Consider the following 15,712-nt stretch of genomic DNA (forward strand, 5'->3'; position numbering starts at 1 on the left):
GGTCGCGCAAGTGCAGGAAGTACCTCAGAGGCAGGGATGAGTCGCGCGAAAGTAGGGAAGGTAGTGAGAGAGTCACGGCAAAACCAGATAGCTTGCGCATGCGCAGGGCAGGAGAAAGAAAGCCCGCGAAGCTGTAGCCTATTAGGGGAGGCTCTAGGCAGGGACTACAGATCCCAGGAGCCTCTGCGCGCCCCACGTGATGCCAGGGAGCCAATAGGGCTTAGGATCTCCAGGCAGGCAAGTGGATACAATTCGCGCGCTGAGCCCACGCTAGTGAGTCAGAGCCAGGAGCAGCCCAGGGAAGGAGGTAGGGTACAGGAGTCAGGGACTCCCTGTACTAGGCCAGCACTCCCAGGGCCCGAGATAGCTCTGAGCACCCCATTAGAGTGAGTGTTGCCAGGGACAGCCCTAGGTTAGGGACCCTGTCACTTATGTTAGGCAGTTGGAGTCAGAAAGCTGTGAGGGAAGGAAGGGTGCGGGGAGCGAGCGCAGCTCCTGCACCCATATAGCTACCCACACCCCAGGTAGGCCCCAACTCCCCACCAGGTTAGTGGGTAATTGAATAGGGACGGCCCAAGATAGGGATGCTGCCCTTAGTGTTAGTGTGCTGTCTTGTCAGGGTCACGGCTGTCAGTCCCGTGAGGTCTGACAGGCAGGCACAGTGTTGTGCAGCACGTTGGCTGTCAACATCCAGTGGGTGACAGCTTGTTGCTGCAGGCGCTGGGATCAGTTAAGTAATAGTCAGGACTGGGAAGAGTTAGGGGAGGGGGGCAGGTTATTAACCCCTGTAGGCCCCTAGGAGTTTCCCCCTAAGCCATCAAGGTTGCTGTGCTGTAGGGACGGCCTATAGTACAGTATTGTCCATGTAGTTAGTGAAGTCAGTTAGGGACTCAGCGGGCGCTGCCTCGGTGTATTGAGGTGGGCGCAGTTCATCGTTGCGGCTGCAGCAGTCCTCCGGGTGGGATCGTCCTGGAGGTGGTTCCGCTGTTCTTCGGTCGCCGGATCCTTTGCGAAGCCAGTTGGAGATCCGAGCACGGGAGTGCTCGGGCAGGTACTATTAAGTTAACAAGTGCACCAACGGGCCCTTAGTTTAATAGTGACTGCGCAGTCACCCACGTTCTCTCCAAGAGTGCGGGACATTGGGTGGGAATTACTGGACACTGGGTGGGATCACCTGGTGTTGGGAAAGTGTCCTGCGTGACGCAGTGAGTGTCTCCTCTAGAGAGGGACACCGGTTAGTATGGTATTGCTGTGATATGTTGTCTTGCATGTTAGTAAAGTCACTAGTTATTATACATCACTGTGTATTGGTTATTTGTATGTGTCCCGCGAGGAACCACTCCCCCTATGGTGGGAGCCATCGCAGGTGGAGGCGCTGTATTGAGTAAGTGGTTACCCATCGTATTATAATTGCCCCAGGTTCCCCGTGGCAGAAGCTCAGCCCTCCTGTGAGCCAACAGGTAACGCACCACACACCTGGTAACACTATATGTTTCTCCGCACCCACAGTATAATCTGCGATTGGGGGGGGGGGGGGGGAAACCCGTTACATATATAACGACATATTTCCCGAGAATGAAAAACCAGGGGTAAAATCTTAAAAAGGCCAAAAACTCTGCAAAATGTCCTGACCCACCCTGGCTGAGCGTAGCCCCAGGAAATAATTGATAAGTGTATAAAGTCAGAAGTCCCTTAGCAAAGGCTGATTGATGTCCAGGATAACAGCGCTCCTGTGATCCCCACTCGTCTGACTCCTGTGCCGGAGCGCTGCTGTCCTGGACATCGATCACCCATAGTATGTGTGATATAGTGCGTCTCATATAGTGCGTGTGATATAGTCTGTGTGTGATATTAGTCTGTGTGTGTGTGTGATATAGTGTGTGTGTGATATAGTGCGTGTGATATAGTATGTGTGATATAGTATGTGTGATATAGTATGTGTGATATAGTATGTGTGATATAGTATGTGTGATATAATATGTGTGATATAGTATGTGTGATATAGTAGTCTGAATGGCTAAAAGAAGCTTCCAAGTTCCAATCTTGGATTTACTTTTTCTTTTTCATCACATTTATTATTAGAAAATCCTCCAGTGGTTTGATGGTTTTTGGAGAAATATTAATGTAAACATTTCTTTTGCTGGTTCTCTTGAATTCAGATTGTCTAAAAATGCCTTTATAACCATATTATTGGCCTATTCTCCCAATGCTTTTGTTAATCTATATGGATTCATTTTTTATTATCAGCAGGTACACACACGCAAGAATAAAGATTTATGAGGTGGGAAGGGCGGGTACAGAAAAAAGAGGGGTTATGGCAAGTGATAATAAACGAGTATGATAGAGATATTCTTGAATACCTACTCAGCAAAATTCCAAATGTTATCAAGTATCAACATAGTATTAATACGATAATAGAAATAATTACGGATTTAATTCCACAAGGTTACAACGTATGTACAAAGAACACCTTTGTGGCAGCTCTCCTTAGGCTGCCTGTTACTTAACAATTAATATAAAAATGAAATTTTGTTGTTCTACTTTTGACTTAACCTCTTTGCTGCCAAATGGGACTGGAACTCCCCTAGGCAGCGAAGGAATTACTAGAAAGTTCTTTCAATAGGAGATCTCCTGCATTTCCCACCCATGTCTCCTGGAGACGATGTTTCCTTTAGGCGTGTAATATAGTGCGCGCGCATGCGTGTCCGTGCGCGTCAGTTATAATTGGCTGTTAGCCAGACGTTGGTATACTTGGGACGCGCGCGGTGAGCGGTGGCGCGGCAAACCAGGGAAAATACAATAAATTTGTATTTTCGCGCTGATCCCACGCCGCGAACCAATCACAGCGCGGCCTAATGCTGTGACATCAGGGTCACGCCCCCCTAACAGCGCGCATCACCGCTTGCACCCTAACAACTAAACGCGCACGCCATAAGCACGCGCAACGCCGGGCGCACACTCGCGAGGACTATATTACACGCCTTATGTCTGCAGCTCAGGTGGGATTCATTATGGAAAGTTTGCAAGTGCTGCTTACCATAGGGGTCGGAGGTAGGGGCGGCGCAGGGGGTGCTGGAGCTCCACAGGTGTATACATTTTTACTTTATGCTGATGTATGTTACTGATTTCATATGTACAGAACCCCCACCCCAAAAATAGTCCCTGCAAGTCTGGCTGCTACAGTCACATTGCAGGCCCGAACCCCCCACCTAGCCTCCACTGCGGCTCCCATCCATACAATAGCAGCGGCAGCATTACCCAATGGAGAGAGCAGTGCAGTGGTAATGCCCCTGCATGGGAAGTTGACCACACAGGTTCAAATCTACTTGTTACCTTGGGCAAGTCCCTTTGTTGCAATATGGCTGAGATCCCCAAACTAGATTGTAAGCTCTGTAGGACAGGGGCTCACCTCGCCTGTGAGCTCTATGCGCCGTTTGGTGTATATAGGGAAAAATAAAAGTATGTTGCTGATATCCATTGCTAAAAATGGCAATAGGAAGTGTTACATGGCTGAGTGCTCTCACTTTATTGTTACACCCATATAATAACATGGTTACCCGGCACTGCCCCTTTTATTTGGTATTTTCAGGGGGCAGAGGATGGCAATAAGTTGCAGACCCCTGGCACTCAGGGGGTTAACTGGCCCTATAATTAATCACTCCCTTAAAATATACACAGGGGGGGCGGGGTCACGTGACACACAGGGCGGCCAGTGATGTCACGGGCCTAGGCGGAGGGGCGTGGTCAGTGACGTTAACGTGCTGCCGTTGGTGAGAGGAGCAGGACGTTCGGGCGGCTCAGTATCGGCCTCTTCACCCCTCCCCGGCTCCTCCCCTTCCCGGCTCCTCCGGTCCCCGGCTCCTCCCCTCCCCGCCACAGTCCAGACAAAGCCGGAGATCCCGGGAGAGAGGAAGAAACGGAGAGGCGGGGGGCAGCAGTGGGGGGAAGGAGCTGAGAGACGGCAGGGGGGCAGACTAGGGGCGCTGCTTAATGTAATACAGGAGGAGGAGGGGAGTCTAGATGTGCTGGAGCCCCCGATAGGAAGAGTGTGAGAGCAACAGGTTAGTGAGCACACAGCCAGCGGGGAGGCTGTCACCGTGTGACTCACAGAGAGGTAACCAGACACACACAGGGAGAGAGAGGTAATCAGACACACAGGGAGAGAGAGGTAACCAGACACACACAGGGAGAGAGAGGTAACCAGACACACACACACACACAGGGAGAGGGACTGAGGCTCACACACAGAGAGGAGACAGGCTGCCGGTTATAAGCAGGAGGGGCCGCAGAGAGACTCCCAGGCCCGAGCAACCTGCTCCCCCCCCCCCCCCCCCAACATCACCCACCCCCCCCAACATCACCCCCCTCCTGGCACTGCCATCCTCTGCTTAAATGAGGTACGGACCCAAGATGATGCCGGTGAGTGTCCCTCTTATCGGTGTTTATTCACCACTCTCAAACACTTAAACTACCTGTCACTGTGTGTGTATGTATGTATATATGTATATATGTGTGTTTGTGTATATGTATATATGTGTGTGTGTGTGTATATGTATATATGTATATGTATGTGTGTATATATGTGTGTATATTTTTTTATATATATATATATATATATTTTTTTAATGTATGTGATACTGTTTTGGTGGAGGCAGAAGGGGCGTGTGGTTCATGATGAAAGCTGTTGTATATCCAAGGGTGCAATCAAAGTGACATTTCAAGGGATATCACTTTTTTTCTTTTTTTTTTTAACTAAATAAATAAAACGGGGGTGATTCAACCATGATTGATTTCTACTTAACCCTATCGTTTTTATGACTATTGGTAAATTACCCCCAAAACCTGTCAAATTCTAGTGATTTTAGCAAACCCGTAAATATTCCAGTTACTTCCCCGTCCTTGTCCATCACACTTATTTTTTGTTGTACTGAAGGTAATGGGATCTGGTTACAGAAAGCGGTATGCCAGTGTTGAGATCCATTACATCTGTAGTGCTTGCACAGGAGGGGTGTGTGCAGGGTGAGCGTCACCTGAGACATCCTGTTACCTGATCCCCACTGTCCCTGCAGTGTCTGCATAGAAACAAGTCTACCTGAAACCTTTACGATGACGGGCGCTCAAACGGGTTTCAAGATCTGGTTTGAGTTCGACATTGCTTGAACCAACTTTAGGCAACCCAAAATAATCCAGTTTGCTATAACTATTTTACGATTGTTACATGTCTAAGTGCTAAATTTATGTAGTGTAAGAAAAAGAAACTACATGGTAATACTATGAGTAGCTGAAATAGTATTAATAATCCTATGCAATGCTGTAGGTCGTATTGTGAGTGACTAATTTTTTCACCCAGTGGAGGAGGTAATTTAAAGAGATTGGCAGCAAGTTGCCTCTTGGGAGCCAAATTCGACTACCCAATGTTATTCAATCAACCTCAACTAGATCAATACAACAGATGTACATGTAGATTAAACAGGAATGTCTGTGTAGCAGGACCACTGATGTTTTCGTTGAAACATAAGCATTGTTGTATATAGATTGCTGGAGTCTGGGCACTATTGGGTAATACCAGTTAAAAATATGGATGGTGTAACTGTAATCTGCACCAATAGGATATCTGTAGCTGGCATGTTGGCAGCAGGTTCATGTAAGATTGATAATAGTCATTTTATGAGTAAGACTGTTTGAGTTTGCCTTGGTAAGCAGTTCTCCCACATCCAGGTCATATGTACGCAGTACTGCTCTCTAACGTGTTCAGATACCGGTCAGCGCGGACAGCCCCAGGCAGCCAAAGTTCTTTGCGGAATCTCCACCACCCCTCAATCACTTTACCAAATTCCTCGAGACCTACCAAAAAAATAAAATCTTGATAACCATAGCATATAGAATAGTTTCTACCTTTTATAGTTGAAAAATGAACACTAACTTTTTTTTTTTGAAGTCCCATCACTTTTTTTTTTTTTTTTTTTTAAATCTTCGTTTGCAGTGAAAACAGAACATAATCTAAGCACTTGTTTGTTTTGAACCTGGTGTTATCAGATGACCGTGTGGTCATTGACATGGTCTGGTCAACAGCAGCTCTGGAAAGAATCACTTTGAGATTAGTGTTCAGTTTTTATTTATATAATGTTTTACCAGGAAGTAATACATTGAGCGTTATCTGTCGTTTTCAAGTGTGTCCTGGGCGCAGAGTTATAATGACAAATACATGGTTACAAATACATAGTTGCATTACGTGAAAAGTGTTATATAGTACATTATATACAAGACATTGCGTGCACAGTTAAAGATAATATGTATTATAGGCGTATATAACAGTTACAGACCAGATTTAAAATGCGAGAGGTTTAGTTTTGAAGGAACTTAGACTGGTGGCGCAAGTGAGTCTCCGGTTGACTGTTCCAGTTGTGGGGTGCACGATAAGCTGTGGAGCGGCCAGATACTTTAAACCTTGGGACCATGAACAGTCTTTTGGAGTCAGATCTCAGATGATAAGTGCTGCAAGTGGTAGGGGTGAGGAGCTTGTTCAGGTAGCTGGGTAGCTTGCCCAGAAAGTATTTGAAGGCAAGACAGTTAAGATGAACTTTGCACCTAGACTCAAGTGATGACCAATCTAGTTCTTTGAGCATTTCGCAGTGTTGTGTGTTGTAGTTGCATTGGAGGACAAAGCTGCATATTTATTTATTAATAAAATGTTTTACCAGGAAGTAATACATTGACGGTTACCTCTCGTTTTCAAGTATGTCCTGGGTATAGAGTTAAAATGACAAATAATACATGGTTACAAATGCAGTTACATAAGTGAACAGGGTATGCATTGTACACAAGACATCGCATGCACATATTGAGTTGTAGAGGGTATCAAGTTTGCCCAGGTGAGTTCGGGGTGCCGTGCCATATACTATGTCCCCATAGTCTATAATTGGCATCAGCATTTTCTGTGCGATGCGCTTTCTGACCAGCAGACCTACGGATGATTTGTTCCTATAAATTACACCTAGTTTGTCTTAGGTTTTTGGATATCAGACTATCAATTTGCAACCCAAATGTTAAATGGTAGTCAAACCATATGCCCAAATATTTGAAACTAGAAATAGTGGCTAGGTTAGTATTAGGCTGCGTTTTTATAGTAAGGGCTATGGCGACCGCGTGACGTCAGCCATCGCCGTCCTTATAGCGTTTCCTGCACTCTGGTGCAGGAGACAAGAGGGTGACCGGGGGTGTTGCGAATGCGTGGCCGTGAGCGGTTCACCCTCATCTGCTCATGTGCCACTGTAGCCAGTACTTTCAATTACTTTCTGGGCAACGCCGCCGTAGCCAGTACTATAAACACTGCCAGTTTGGTTCTGATCTGTAGCTCCTTCATTGGAAGCTTTAGGAATTTAGCCTTGGTCCCAAATACCATTGTTACATTCTTGTCAGTGCTTAGAACCAGTTTGTTTTGGGAAATCCAATTTTCATGTCTCAAAAAGTCAGATTGAAGTACGTCTCCAAGGTCAGAGAGGTTGGGACTGTGTGCGTATAAGATTGTGTCATCCGCATACATGTGTATCGAGGCTCCCCTCAAGTATATGAAGTTCTGATCTGAGAAAGTGACAGAATGCCTGTGGATATGTAATGCAACCCAATGAAATAGAAGTGTTTCGAGTCTTCTATGATTGTATGTTGTTTTGTCATTGATGAAAATTTGGTACGTAATTGTATTTGCATCCCCCTTTTTTTTTTTTTTTTTTTACCTTTCCAATGGACCTGCTTAATGTCAATGAAGGTTGTGTCTTTTATATTTGGTATGCATCCCTTTTATATAGTAAACTCCGGCATTACCACTAGAAATTTTAGAAATATTAAGGCATTCATTCACAAAGCCAGTATAACCAACCTGACACTGAGAACTAACAGGTCGAAATAGCTGTCTGTGAGCAGGTTTACTGGCTATGCACTTTAGCCCAGGTTGTGCATAAGCTTATAGGGGTCCATGCCAAAATTGATTTGAAGCAGAAGGTGACAGTGTGTACGCCTTTGCATGTCATTTCCCAGGATCCCTAGCTGCAGTGGAAGCACTGTATGCTAGGAGATAGTGGTGAAAAGCCGCGTTGCAGACCTGTCTGACGTGAATGTGCTCACACGTGGCATTTTTTATTTGCAATTAGAAACAAGAGAACTTGGTCATTTCAGATACACAACAGAGCAAATGCATCCCCCATTTGCTTATTTTATTTTAAATGTGCTCTTAGTTTCTAAGCAGAACAAAGGGGAAATATTTTCCATCAAAAAAGTGCTGAACTGCATTTAATAGGCGTCACTTTTTCACTTTAACAATAGACTTTCTTTGAAGTAAGGCCTTGGAGAGCGAGTGGTCAGGCCTGTTCTGATATCGTATTCTGTGAGGATTCTTCTCCTTACAATTCAATAAAATGGACATTCCTTCAAATTCCAATTGTATCTAAAATTCCCCTTAGGTCTGTATCAGTAAGTTTCATAAAATAGAATTGTCGGACTGCAATGTTACCCATACACCCTCTCTTGAAGGGTTTCTCTTTCATGTAAGGAAATTCCTTTTTTGTCAAACTGCATTTCTAACCAGTGAGCGATACTTTGTAGAGGCTGGTGTGTAATTCCATCTTCTGCTCAAGGCCCATTCCCTTCAGGGGGCATCACGGCAGCCTTCACAGGTCATATGCGCTATTGACAACCCTGACTTATTTGAAGCCATTGACATATTATAGCTGCTCTAAGGGTAGTAGTGAGGATTTTTAATGATGCTGCCTCTCTGGCCCAGCACATTTCTCTTGAATATAAAGGGATGTATTCTCCAGATAGCTGTAACAGTTAAGAGGTTAGTAATCGTTGTATTGATTAATTAGTTTATTTACTGTTCTAAAATTAGATCCATCACTAGAAAAACTGCCAAGAGCCACCTATTTAAGAAAAAAAAAAGGATGTCCTGAAAGCTCTTATACATAAAGCTTGTTAATGAGTTCTCATATTGGTCCCATGATAAGGGTCACCGCCAAAGTAATACAGTATCCATAATTTACCCTGAACATATGTGGCTTTGGGGAATCTGTAATAGTTCTTATAACTGTATTGGTCCTGAAAAAGTGTACCTGTTTTTTAATGGACCAGCATGATGATTCTTCAGAGATCTTATTTGTCATCAGCTATTGAGACCTTGCACGTTTCTTCTACAGATTAGCACCACTATTTCTTCAAAGATCTGCCAGGTTGGTCCATTAAAAGTTATCGCAACCTGCAACAATTTTTTCCAAAGTTTCCTGAATTAGTATTTCAATCAGCTGTTAAGATCACGATAGCCATGGTAGTGTGTGTGAGCTTTTCTACTGCTGGTTATAGTGTCACTTTCTGAAGTTGTGATGCCAAGGGCAGTCAGCATATAAAAACTATAATAAGTGTCTGTAGAGATGTTTATGGACTGACGAGTTTTCAGTACACGCGCTTGAGCCTGAAGAAAGCGTGTGACGGGTCCTGCTTTGATCAGCACTCTCAGACGCATTTCCTTTAACCAAAATGATCTGTATATTTGTTTTAATAATGTGATTTTGTACTTGCCAGTTAATAAATGGTCTTTAGTACTTTGTAACAATTACTGGTGGCACTAGTAATCAATATCGCTGCTGCTGCTGGCAAAGAAGTTATTTTATCATTAGTACTCTTTAAAATGACGTTTAGCGCAGATCTGTGCCATTCATAACTGTTGTAGCCACAGGATTTTTGGTGCTTACCGGTTTAGTAACGGTTTGCTTTCCTAGTTATTTAGTTGAAGTAGATACAATAATCTTGCCCATGTTACTATAAAGAATAGAGTTCCAAAAAAAATACAATATTGGTACCTGATGAAAAATGTAATTCACTACTTTTTCTTAGGGTGTAATTCTATACATGCCAAAGCAGATATCGATCTATCACTCACTTAGGCTGGGGCCTTGTTAGTGCAGACCATGTGGAGGCGTCCGAAAGCGCTGAGCGAATAGACTGCCTTAAGGCAGTGTTCGCGTCCATGTGACGTGTGGGCGCGTCCGCGTGGAAGCAGGAGTGGGCGCGCGTTGCGTGATCAGTTAAACTGATTTCTCAGCGCGACAGACAGGTCACTTGAGTGGTTTGCCCAATTGACATGCCAACGGACGGCACGCGTACCTTGGCCAAAAAACGCACCTGCTTCAAGTGGGTGACGTCACGGCCGAACGGGCGAAGGCACTATGGACCTGGCCTTACTCACTTTTCACGTCCCAGATTCATTCCAATGGGGATTTTCAGCCGATGAAAGTTTCATATGGTGGCTTTGGCAGAAACAGAATAAGACCCTTTGTAGTGCAGATTGGAAACTGTAAAGGGTGCTAATATCAGTCCCTTGCAGCGGGCGCAACAAATAAGCAATGTATTTGACTTCTTTAGAAAAGACTGTCGGCCTTACATTTTGTTGTTCTAGTATAAAATGAATGTTTTCTTTTCACTGGCTGTCCTGAAATTCATGTTTATCTGTTCCTTATTGTTGCTCCCTTATTTGCTTAGCTAAAAGTGGCCATATAATTACTTTGCGAACACAAAACAACAAATGCTACTTAATGTGGTCATTTTACATTCAACACTCGTATCATAAAAGGAATTGGATAAAGATCATGGAAACGCTCCAAAACATGTGGTTGCCATGGGAATATAAAATGTTTAACTAATTCTAGTTGGTATGTAGGGCACCCGTCATCTGCAGAGATTTCACATGCCATGGCCATTAGTTTGCTTTGTTCCCAAGTGGGACCACTCCTTAAAACTGTTGTGTGAATTTGCTGTACGGGAGGAGAACAGTCCAGTGCTTTATACACGGACCCATTAATATTCCTCTGTGACAGGATATTGAGAACAATGTTGACGAGTGATTAGCTCTTGAAAGGTGTTTTCCATTTGTATGTGAATGGCCTGTAAAGCAAGAGCATTTCTTTGCTATAAGTTAAAGCTGCAATTCAAGCAATATCCTACATGTGTTAAAAAAAAAAAAAAAAAAAAATCAGTTCTGTAGTATGAGAATACTTGTAGCATTTAAAAAATAAAAACATTTTTTAATGTATTATGTAACAAGCATTTGTGTTTCCATAACAACCATTTACAAAGCCACATCCCCGTCCTCTTCTGAAACAGGCTCTGGCACACCCCTGTTTGAGCCCTATCCTCTCTCTAGCAGTGCACCAATTGTATCTAGTGACTGCCTGGTCACATGATCTTCCCCACAGAACTTTGCGTCTTTGGTCCTCTTCTGCTGCACTGACAAGGATTTAGTGAACCCCCGAGCCGAATCTTCATCTATCGGCACTTTAGCTAATTACTTATCATTGTATGTAGATTGTTAGGATACACTTCTAGTGCTGGCGATGCTACGGTCGCTGGAAAAATCAAATAGAGATGACTTCCAGCGATCGCGACCAAACCGTCGCACTTCGCTTACTATAAGCGCGCTCGATGGCGGTAATGCATTTTTTTTGCCGCGACGTTGCGATCGCCGGCACTAGAAGCGCAGACTATTGATGCACATATTGAATTTTTTTTAAACAGCAGCTTGTACTGCTGCTTTAACACAATTCTTCACGTTTCATTCATCTAGGCACACTTTCATTTCAATTAGTACAGCGGTGGCCAACTCCTGTCCTCAAGGGCACCAACAGATTAGGCTTTCAGGATATCCCTGCTTCAGCACAGGTTGATTGAGCCACCTGTGCTGAAGCAGGTATATCCAGGAAACCTGACCTGTTGGTGGACCTTGAGGACAGGAGTTGGCCACCCCTGATCTAGTGTGTATTGTAACGGAGATCCATCGTGCACAATATATGGCTTCTATAAAGTTAAGAAAAGGCTGAAGGAGAGAGTTACCCCTTTTTGTTGCGTGGATCTTTTTAACACCGCACAATTCCCCTGACTTTGAGTGGTACCATGCCAAAAATAGTTACTTGAAATGGTATTGGCATTTTAAGAGACCCTTTGAAAACACACATTAAAATATTTGGTAAACCTGATCCAGGGTGTAATCTATTAGCTAATATTTGCTAAAAACGAGGTTGGTCATCTTTATCCGTGTATTTTATGGAACAAATATTTGATCTGGAAGTTATTATGCAACCATTGTATAAGATGCTTTTTGTGACACGGTTGTTTGCCACGACCCATTCTCACTTTGGTTTTTACAGTGCATAAAAGGATCCGGATTCCAGAAATTCACAGCATTTTTGCTAAAATGTTTTTTTATTGTTGTGGATCTCCAGCCTGTGGCTGAAAAACGAGATATTAAGTGCTGCATGTTCTTTGCCATATTGCAATGCCTTGCCAGTCCTTACGGCAGCTATTTATTTACCATGTTGGGGAACCTAGGGAGGACACCCATCCCAAACTTACATCTGGGACCCACCGAAAAAAAACCATATAGGGGAGCGATGAGGAAGAACATCAAAGTGCAGGGAGCAGGAAAGCTGGCTGCCGGGGTATTAGGGTCTGTTTGCCATGTTTTGGTTAAAAAGGAAGGTTTTTAATCCTTTTTGAATGGAAGTAAAACGCCCTGATTTCTCAAAGCAGCAGGGAGCTTATTCTTGGGCTAGTTCTTGAACAAGCTCTCCCACCAACTTTATTGGCCTTAAACCGAGGCTCAATCAGTTGAGGGGCGATGGTAGGTTTGAGAGCCCGGTTGGGGTGTTACTGATTAAGCAGTTCTGAAGGGGTGTGGTGGGGGGGGCAGTCCATGGATAGCTTTAAAGGTAATGGTCAAGATCTTATCCTATGATGTTAAAAGGTGTCACCCCAAATCAGTTTTGGGGCAAACTACCATTTCTAAGAAAAAAATCACAAATGTTACTGGCTTATAGTTTTTTCTTTTACGAGTTGCCACAGTCTCCATGACATGCCATGGTGGTTTTCTTACCCAGAATCCATTGCATGTCTTACCTTCACTGTTTATTGTCTCTGTCTCCCAGGTGATAGCAGTGATCTGAGATTGTAATTAAAGCTTCATCTGATTCTATCCCAGGCAGCAGGGGGGATTCAGGGGGACCTGCTCCCACTGGACATTTAGGAAGGGCCTGTGGGAATATGTAAGGATGCTTTTTCAGAACCTAAAGCAATGAGTGGAGGAAAGTAATAACATTGCTTTTAATACGGAAGTGCTAGGTCCCAAGGGTTTAATCATTGCTACACTGTTCTTTTTTCAGTACAAGGTGTTCCTTCATTTTAATTACAAATGCAATTCATCATTCTCTTGGTTTCCATATCAGTGTGCATTGCTTCCAGGAAACTGTATCTAGAACACGCCGCTTCTATTTTTGGTAGGTTGATGTGTGTTGCTGTTATTAGAGGTGAAGAATAGCAATGTTCTCACACTGTTTGCACAATAGTGGAATATAATCTGAAATGTTCTCAACTAGATGTATTTGGCTGTTTTTATATATAGAATATATTTTTAAAGAAAAGTTTGGACTTTCACCCTTGTGTTGCCCCCCCCCCCCAAATTCAGCGATAATGGCAACTTTTTGCCAGGTTTAGGGAAAAAGTCGCATGACAACAGTGGCCTGCCTGTCCATTTTTTCTGTGAACTTTGCCAGGGGTTTTTTTTTTCCCCCCGCACCACTCTCCACCGACAAACAGTTCACACATCTCTAACCGTAACTATACTGTGAAAGGGGTAATCCCTCCTCGGACCACAGTGTACTGTTGGCAGTTGGGTTACATTTTATGGGCTATAGATACCTTCCTTTTTTTTCCACTATAATCTGACCATGTATGTATTTTGAAATACTGTTTTGGAGTTGGTTTGGAAATATGATGAGCTGGGATTTAGGAAGGGTTTGATTTCCTCTGGCTGCCGCTTTTCAGTTGTTGTTCTTGCTGTGCCACACAACAACAACACCCCTCCCGCCCCCCTTATCGTTCTCGCATCTCTGATACGGGTAGGGTGGGCTAAGGGCAAGGGACACACTTGATTGACAAAACACTCCGTCATTCAGAGTCCTCTAAGAAATGCTAATTTTAATTGTAATGTTTCCAGAGACAAAAGCAGCTGCAAAAGCTTTGCTTTCTGCATCGTTAAATTCATTTAAGGAAACCAAGGGTTTGTTCTCCCTGCTGCAGTGCATCCTTGAAGAAAAATCTTTCTGTGCCTTATCTGCTCACTCCTTTTTATATACTCAAACTCAATGCCTCACATGATTCTATAGCAGCCGCTTGTCCTACTGATGCGGCCTTTCTTACTGTCCCCGGCACTGCAGACAAACAAGCAGAAGTCCACTGCGGACAGTGTTGATTGCAGCCTGTGAGGATTAACGCTGTGGGGGTTCATGTTTCTCAATGGTTCCACCCTGTGAAGTTAATCCTCCGCTTGTACAATTACCCCCTTACCCGATCTCCTCTGCTGCATGCGCTGTCTTCACCCGCCTGATGTTGCCGGCACTGTCCAACCCCCTCATGATGTACAGGACATGACCGAATATGGGTCTCTACATCATGAGCGGGAATACTATAGGACCATATTTGGTCATCAAAGAGGTTGTACAGGATGTAATACTGTCCAACCCCCTTGATGCTGTAGATGACCAAATTGGGTCCTATAGCATTCCCTCTCATGATGTAGAGACCCATATTCGGTCATCTACATAATGTTGGGGTTGGACAGTGCTGGAACAGGGAGAGTGTGAGTGCAAGCGGGTGAAGACAGCATGTAGAGTAGACCAGGTATGTGGAACCACCATACCTCCTCTCTGTTCACTGCGGGGATCCCATTCAGAAGCAGGGAACCCCAAGCAGTGTCAATCCTTTCTGTTTTTCTTATCGCAAACATCACGGTACCAGAACCGTGTACGATTGCGGTACCGAAATCATAAGAGTGGCTATACCTGTACCTAGTAATGTATATATTGGATGTGCAGTCAGCAATGCCAATCATTGACCACAAGTATTTATACTGTTTAGTTCAAGGTTTAACTTTTCCAGTGTAGGTCTGGAACCCTCATTCTAGAGCGTGCATCGAGACACACAGAGCATACAAAATGTACTTGGATATTGGAGGAAGTGGAGTGGCAGTCAAAGGATTTTTCCTTGTTGCGTTGGAATACTGCGAAAGGTTTCAGATTTAACCACTTTGCTGCCAGAAGGACCTATAACACATTGCAAAGAAGTTCCTTGCAGGCTCGTCTGGCAGCAGTGATGCTAATTGGCCTCAGGAAAGATAAGGCATCATTTGTGTGTCCCTGAAATGATGATGTGTGGCTTTGCCAGGGAAGTATGTGATTTAGGTTAAAGGTGCAATCTGAGTTGCTGGAAGTGGGTCTGGAACAGGTTGGTGCCTGAATTATTTCTGTAGGTACAATGCAAGATGGAACTGTGCATGAAATGGTATGCTTGCTAGTTTGCTCTTACTAGTACTGGATGTTCTGTTTACTAAACCATGGAGATGAAAGTATTTAGTGTTTTCTGGAAACAATTCTCCAGTTCCATAAAGGAACATTCCTCCGTGCCCTGTATAACCTCAGTGCCTGTCCCTACTATGCTTATCTTGTGCTCTTTGACCTATCCTTTATCTGATGGCAGAGTCCTCACTCCAGAGCAGTGATTGGAAGGCGTGGTAGTACGTTTGGGATGGCTGTTGAGTTACTTGGGGTATTTTGACCCCTTAGATGCGCATTCTCTGTTAATTTAAACTGCATTTTATGCAGTGATGGGATGCTGCCTT

General features: G+C 44.1%; 1 protein-coding gene across 3 annotated transcripts in view; it reads left to right on the forward strand.

Annotated features, from left to right (window-relative positions):
• Positions 1-3,765: 3,765 nt before the first annotated feature.
• Positions 3,766-15,712, forward strand: part of TP53BP2 (tumor protein p53 binding protein 2) — a 58,148-nt gene continuing 46,201 nt past the window's right edge. The window contains exons 1-2 of one of the 3 annotated variants that reach the window (XM_075595522.1): positions 3,767-4,114; positions 4,169-4,419. In XM_075595522.1, coding sequence (XP_075451637.1) covers positions 4,393-4,419 — 27 coding nt within the window. In that variant the 5' untranslated portion in view covers positions 3,767-4,114; positions 4,169-4,392. Of the gene's footprint in view, positions 4,420-15,712 lie in introns of all 3 variants that reach the window. The other 2 variants (XM_075595523.1, XM_075595521.1) reach the window with 2 other exon arrangements.

This window comes from Ascaphus truei, chromosome 4, assembly GCF_040206685.1.
Source record: "Ascaphus truei isolate aAscTru1 chromosome 4, aAscTru1.hap1, whole genome shotgun sequence".
Lineage (NCBI taxonomy): Eukaryota > Metazoa > Chordata > Amphibia > Anura > Ascaphidae > Ascaphus > Ascaphus truei.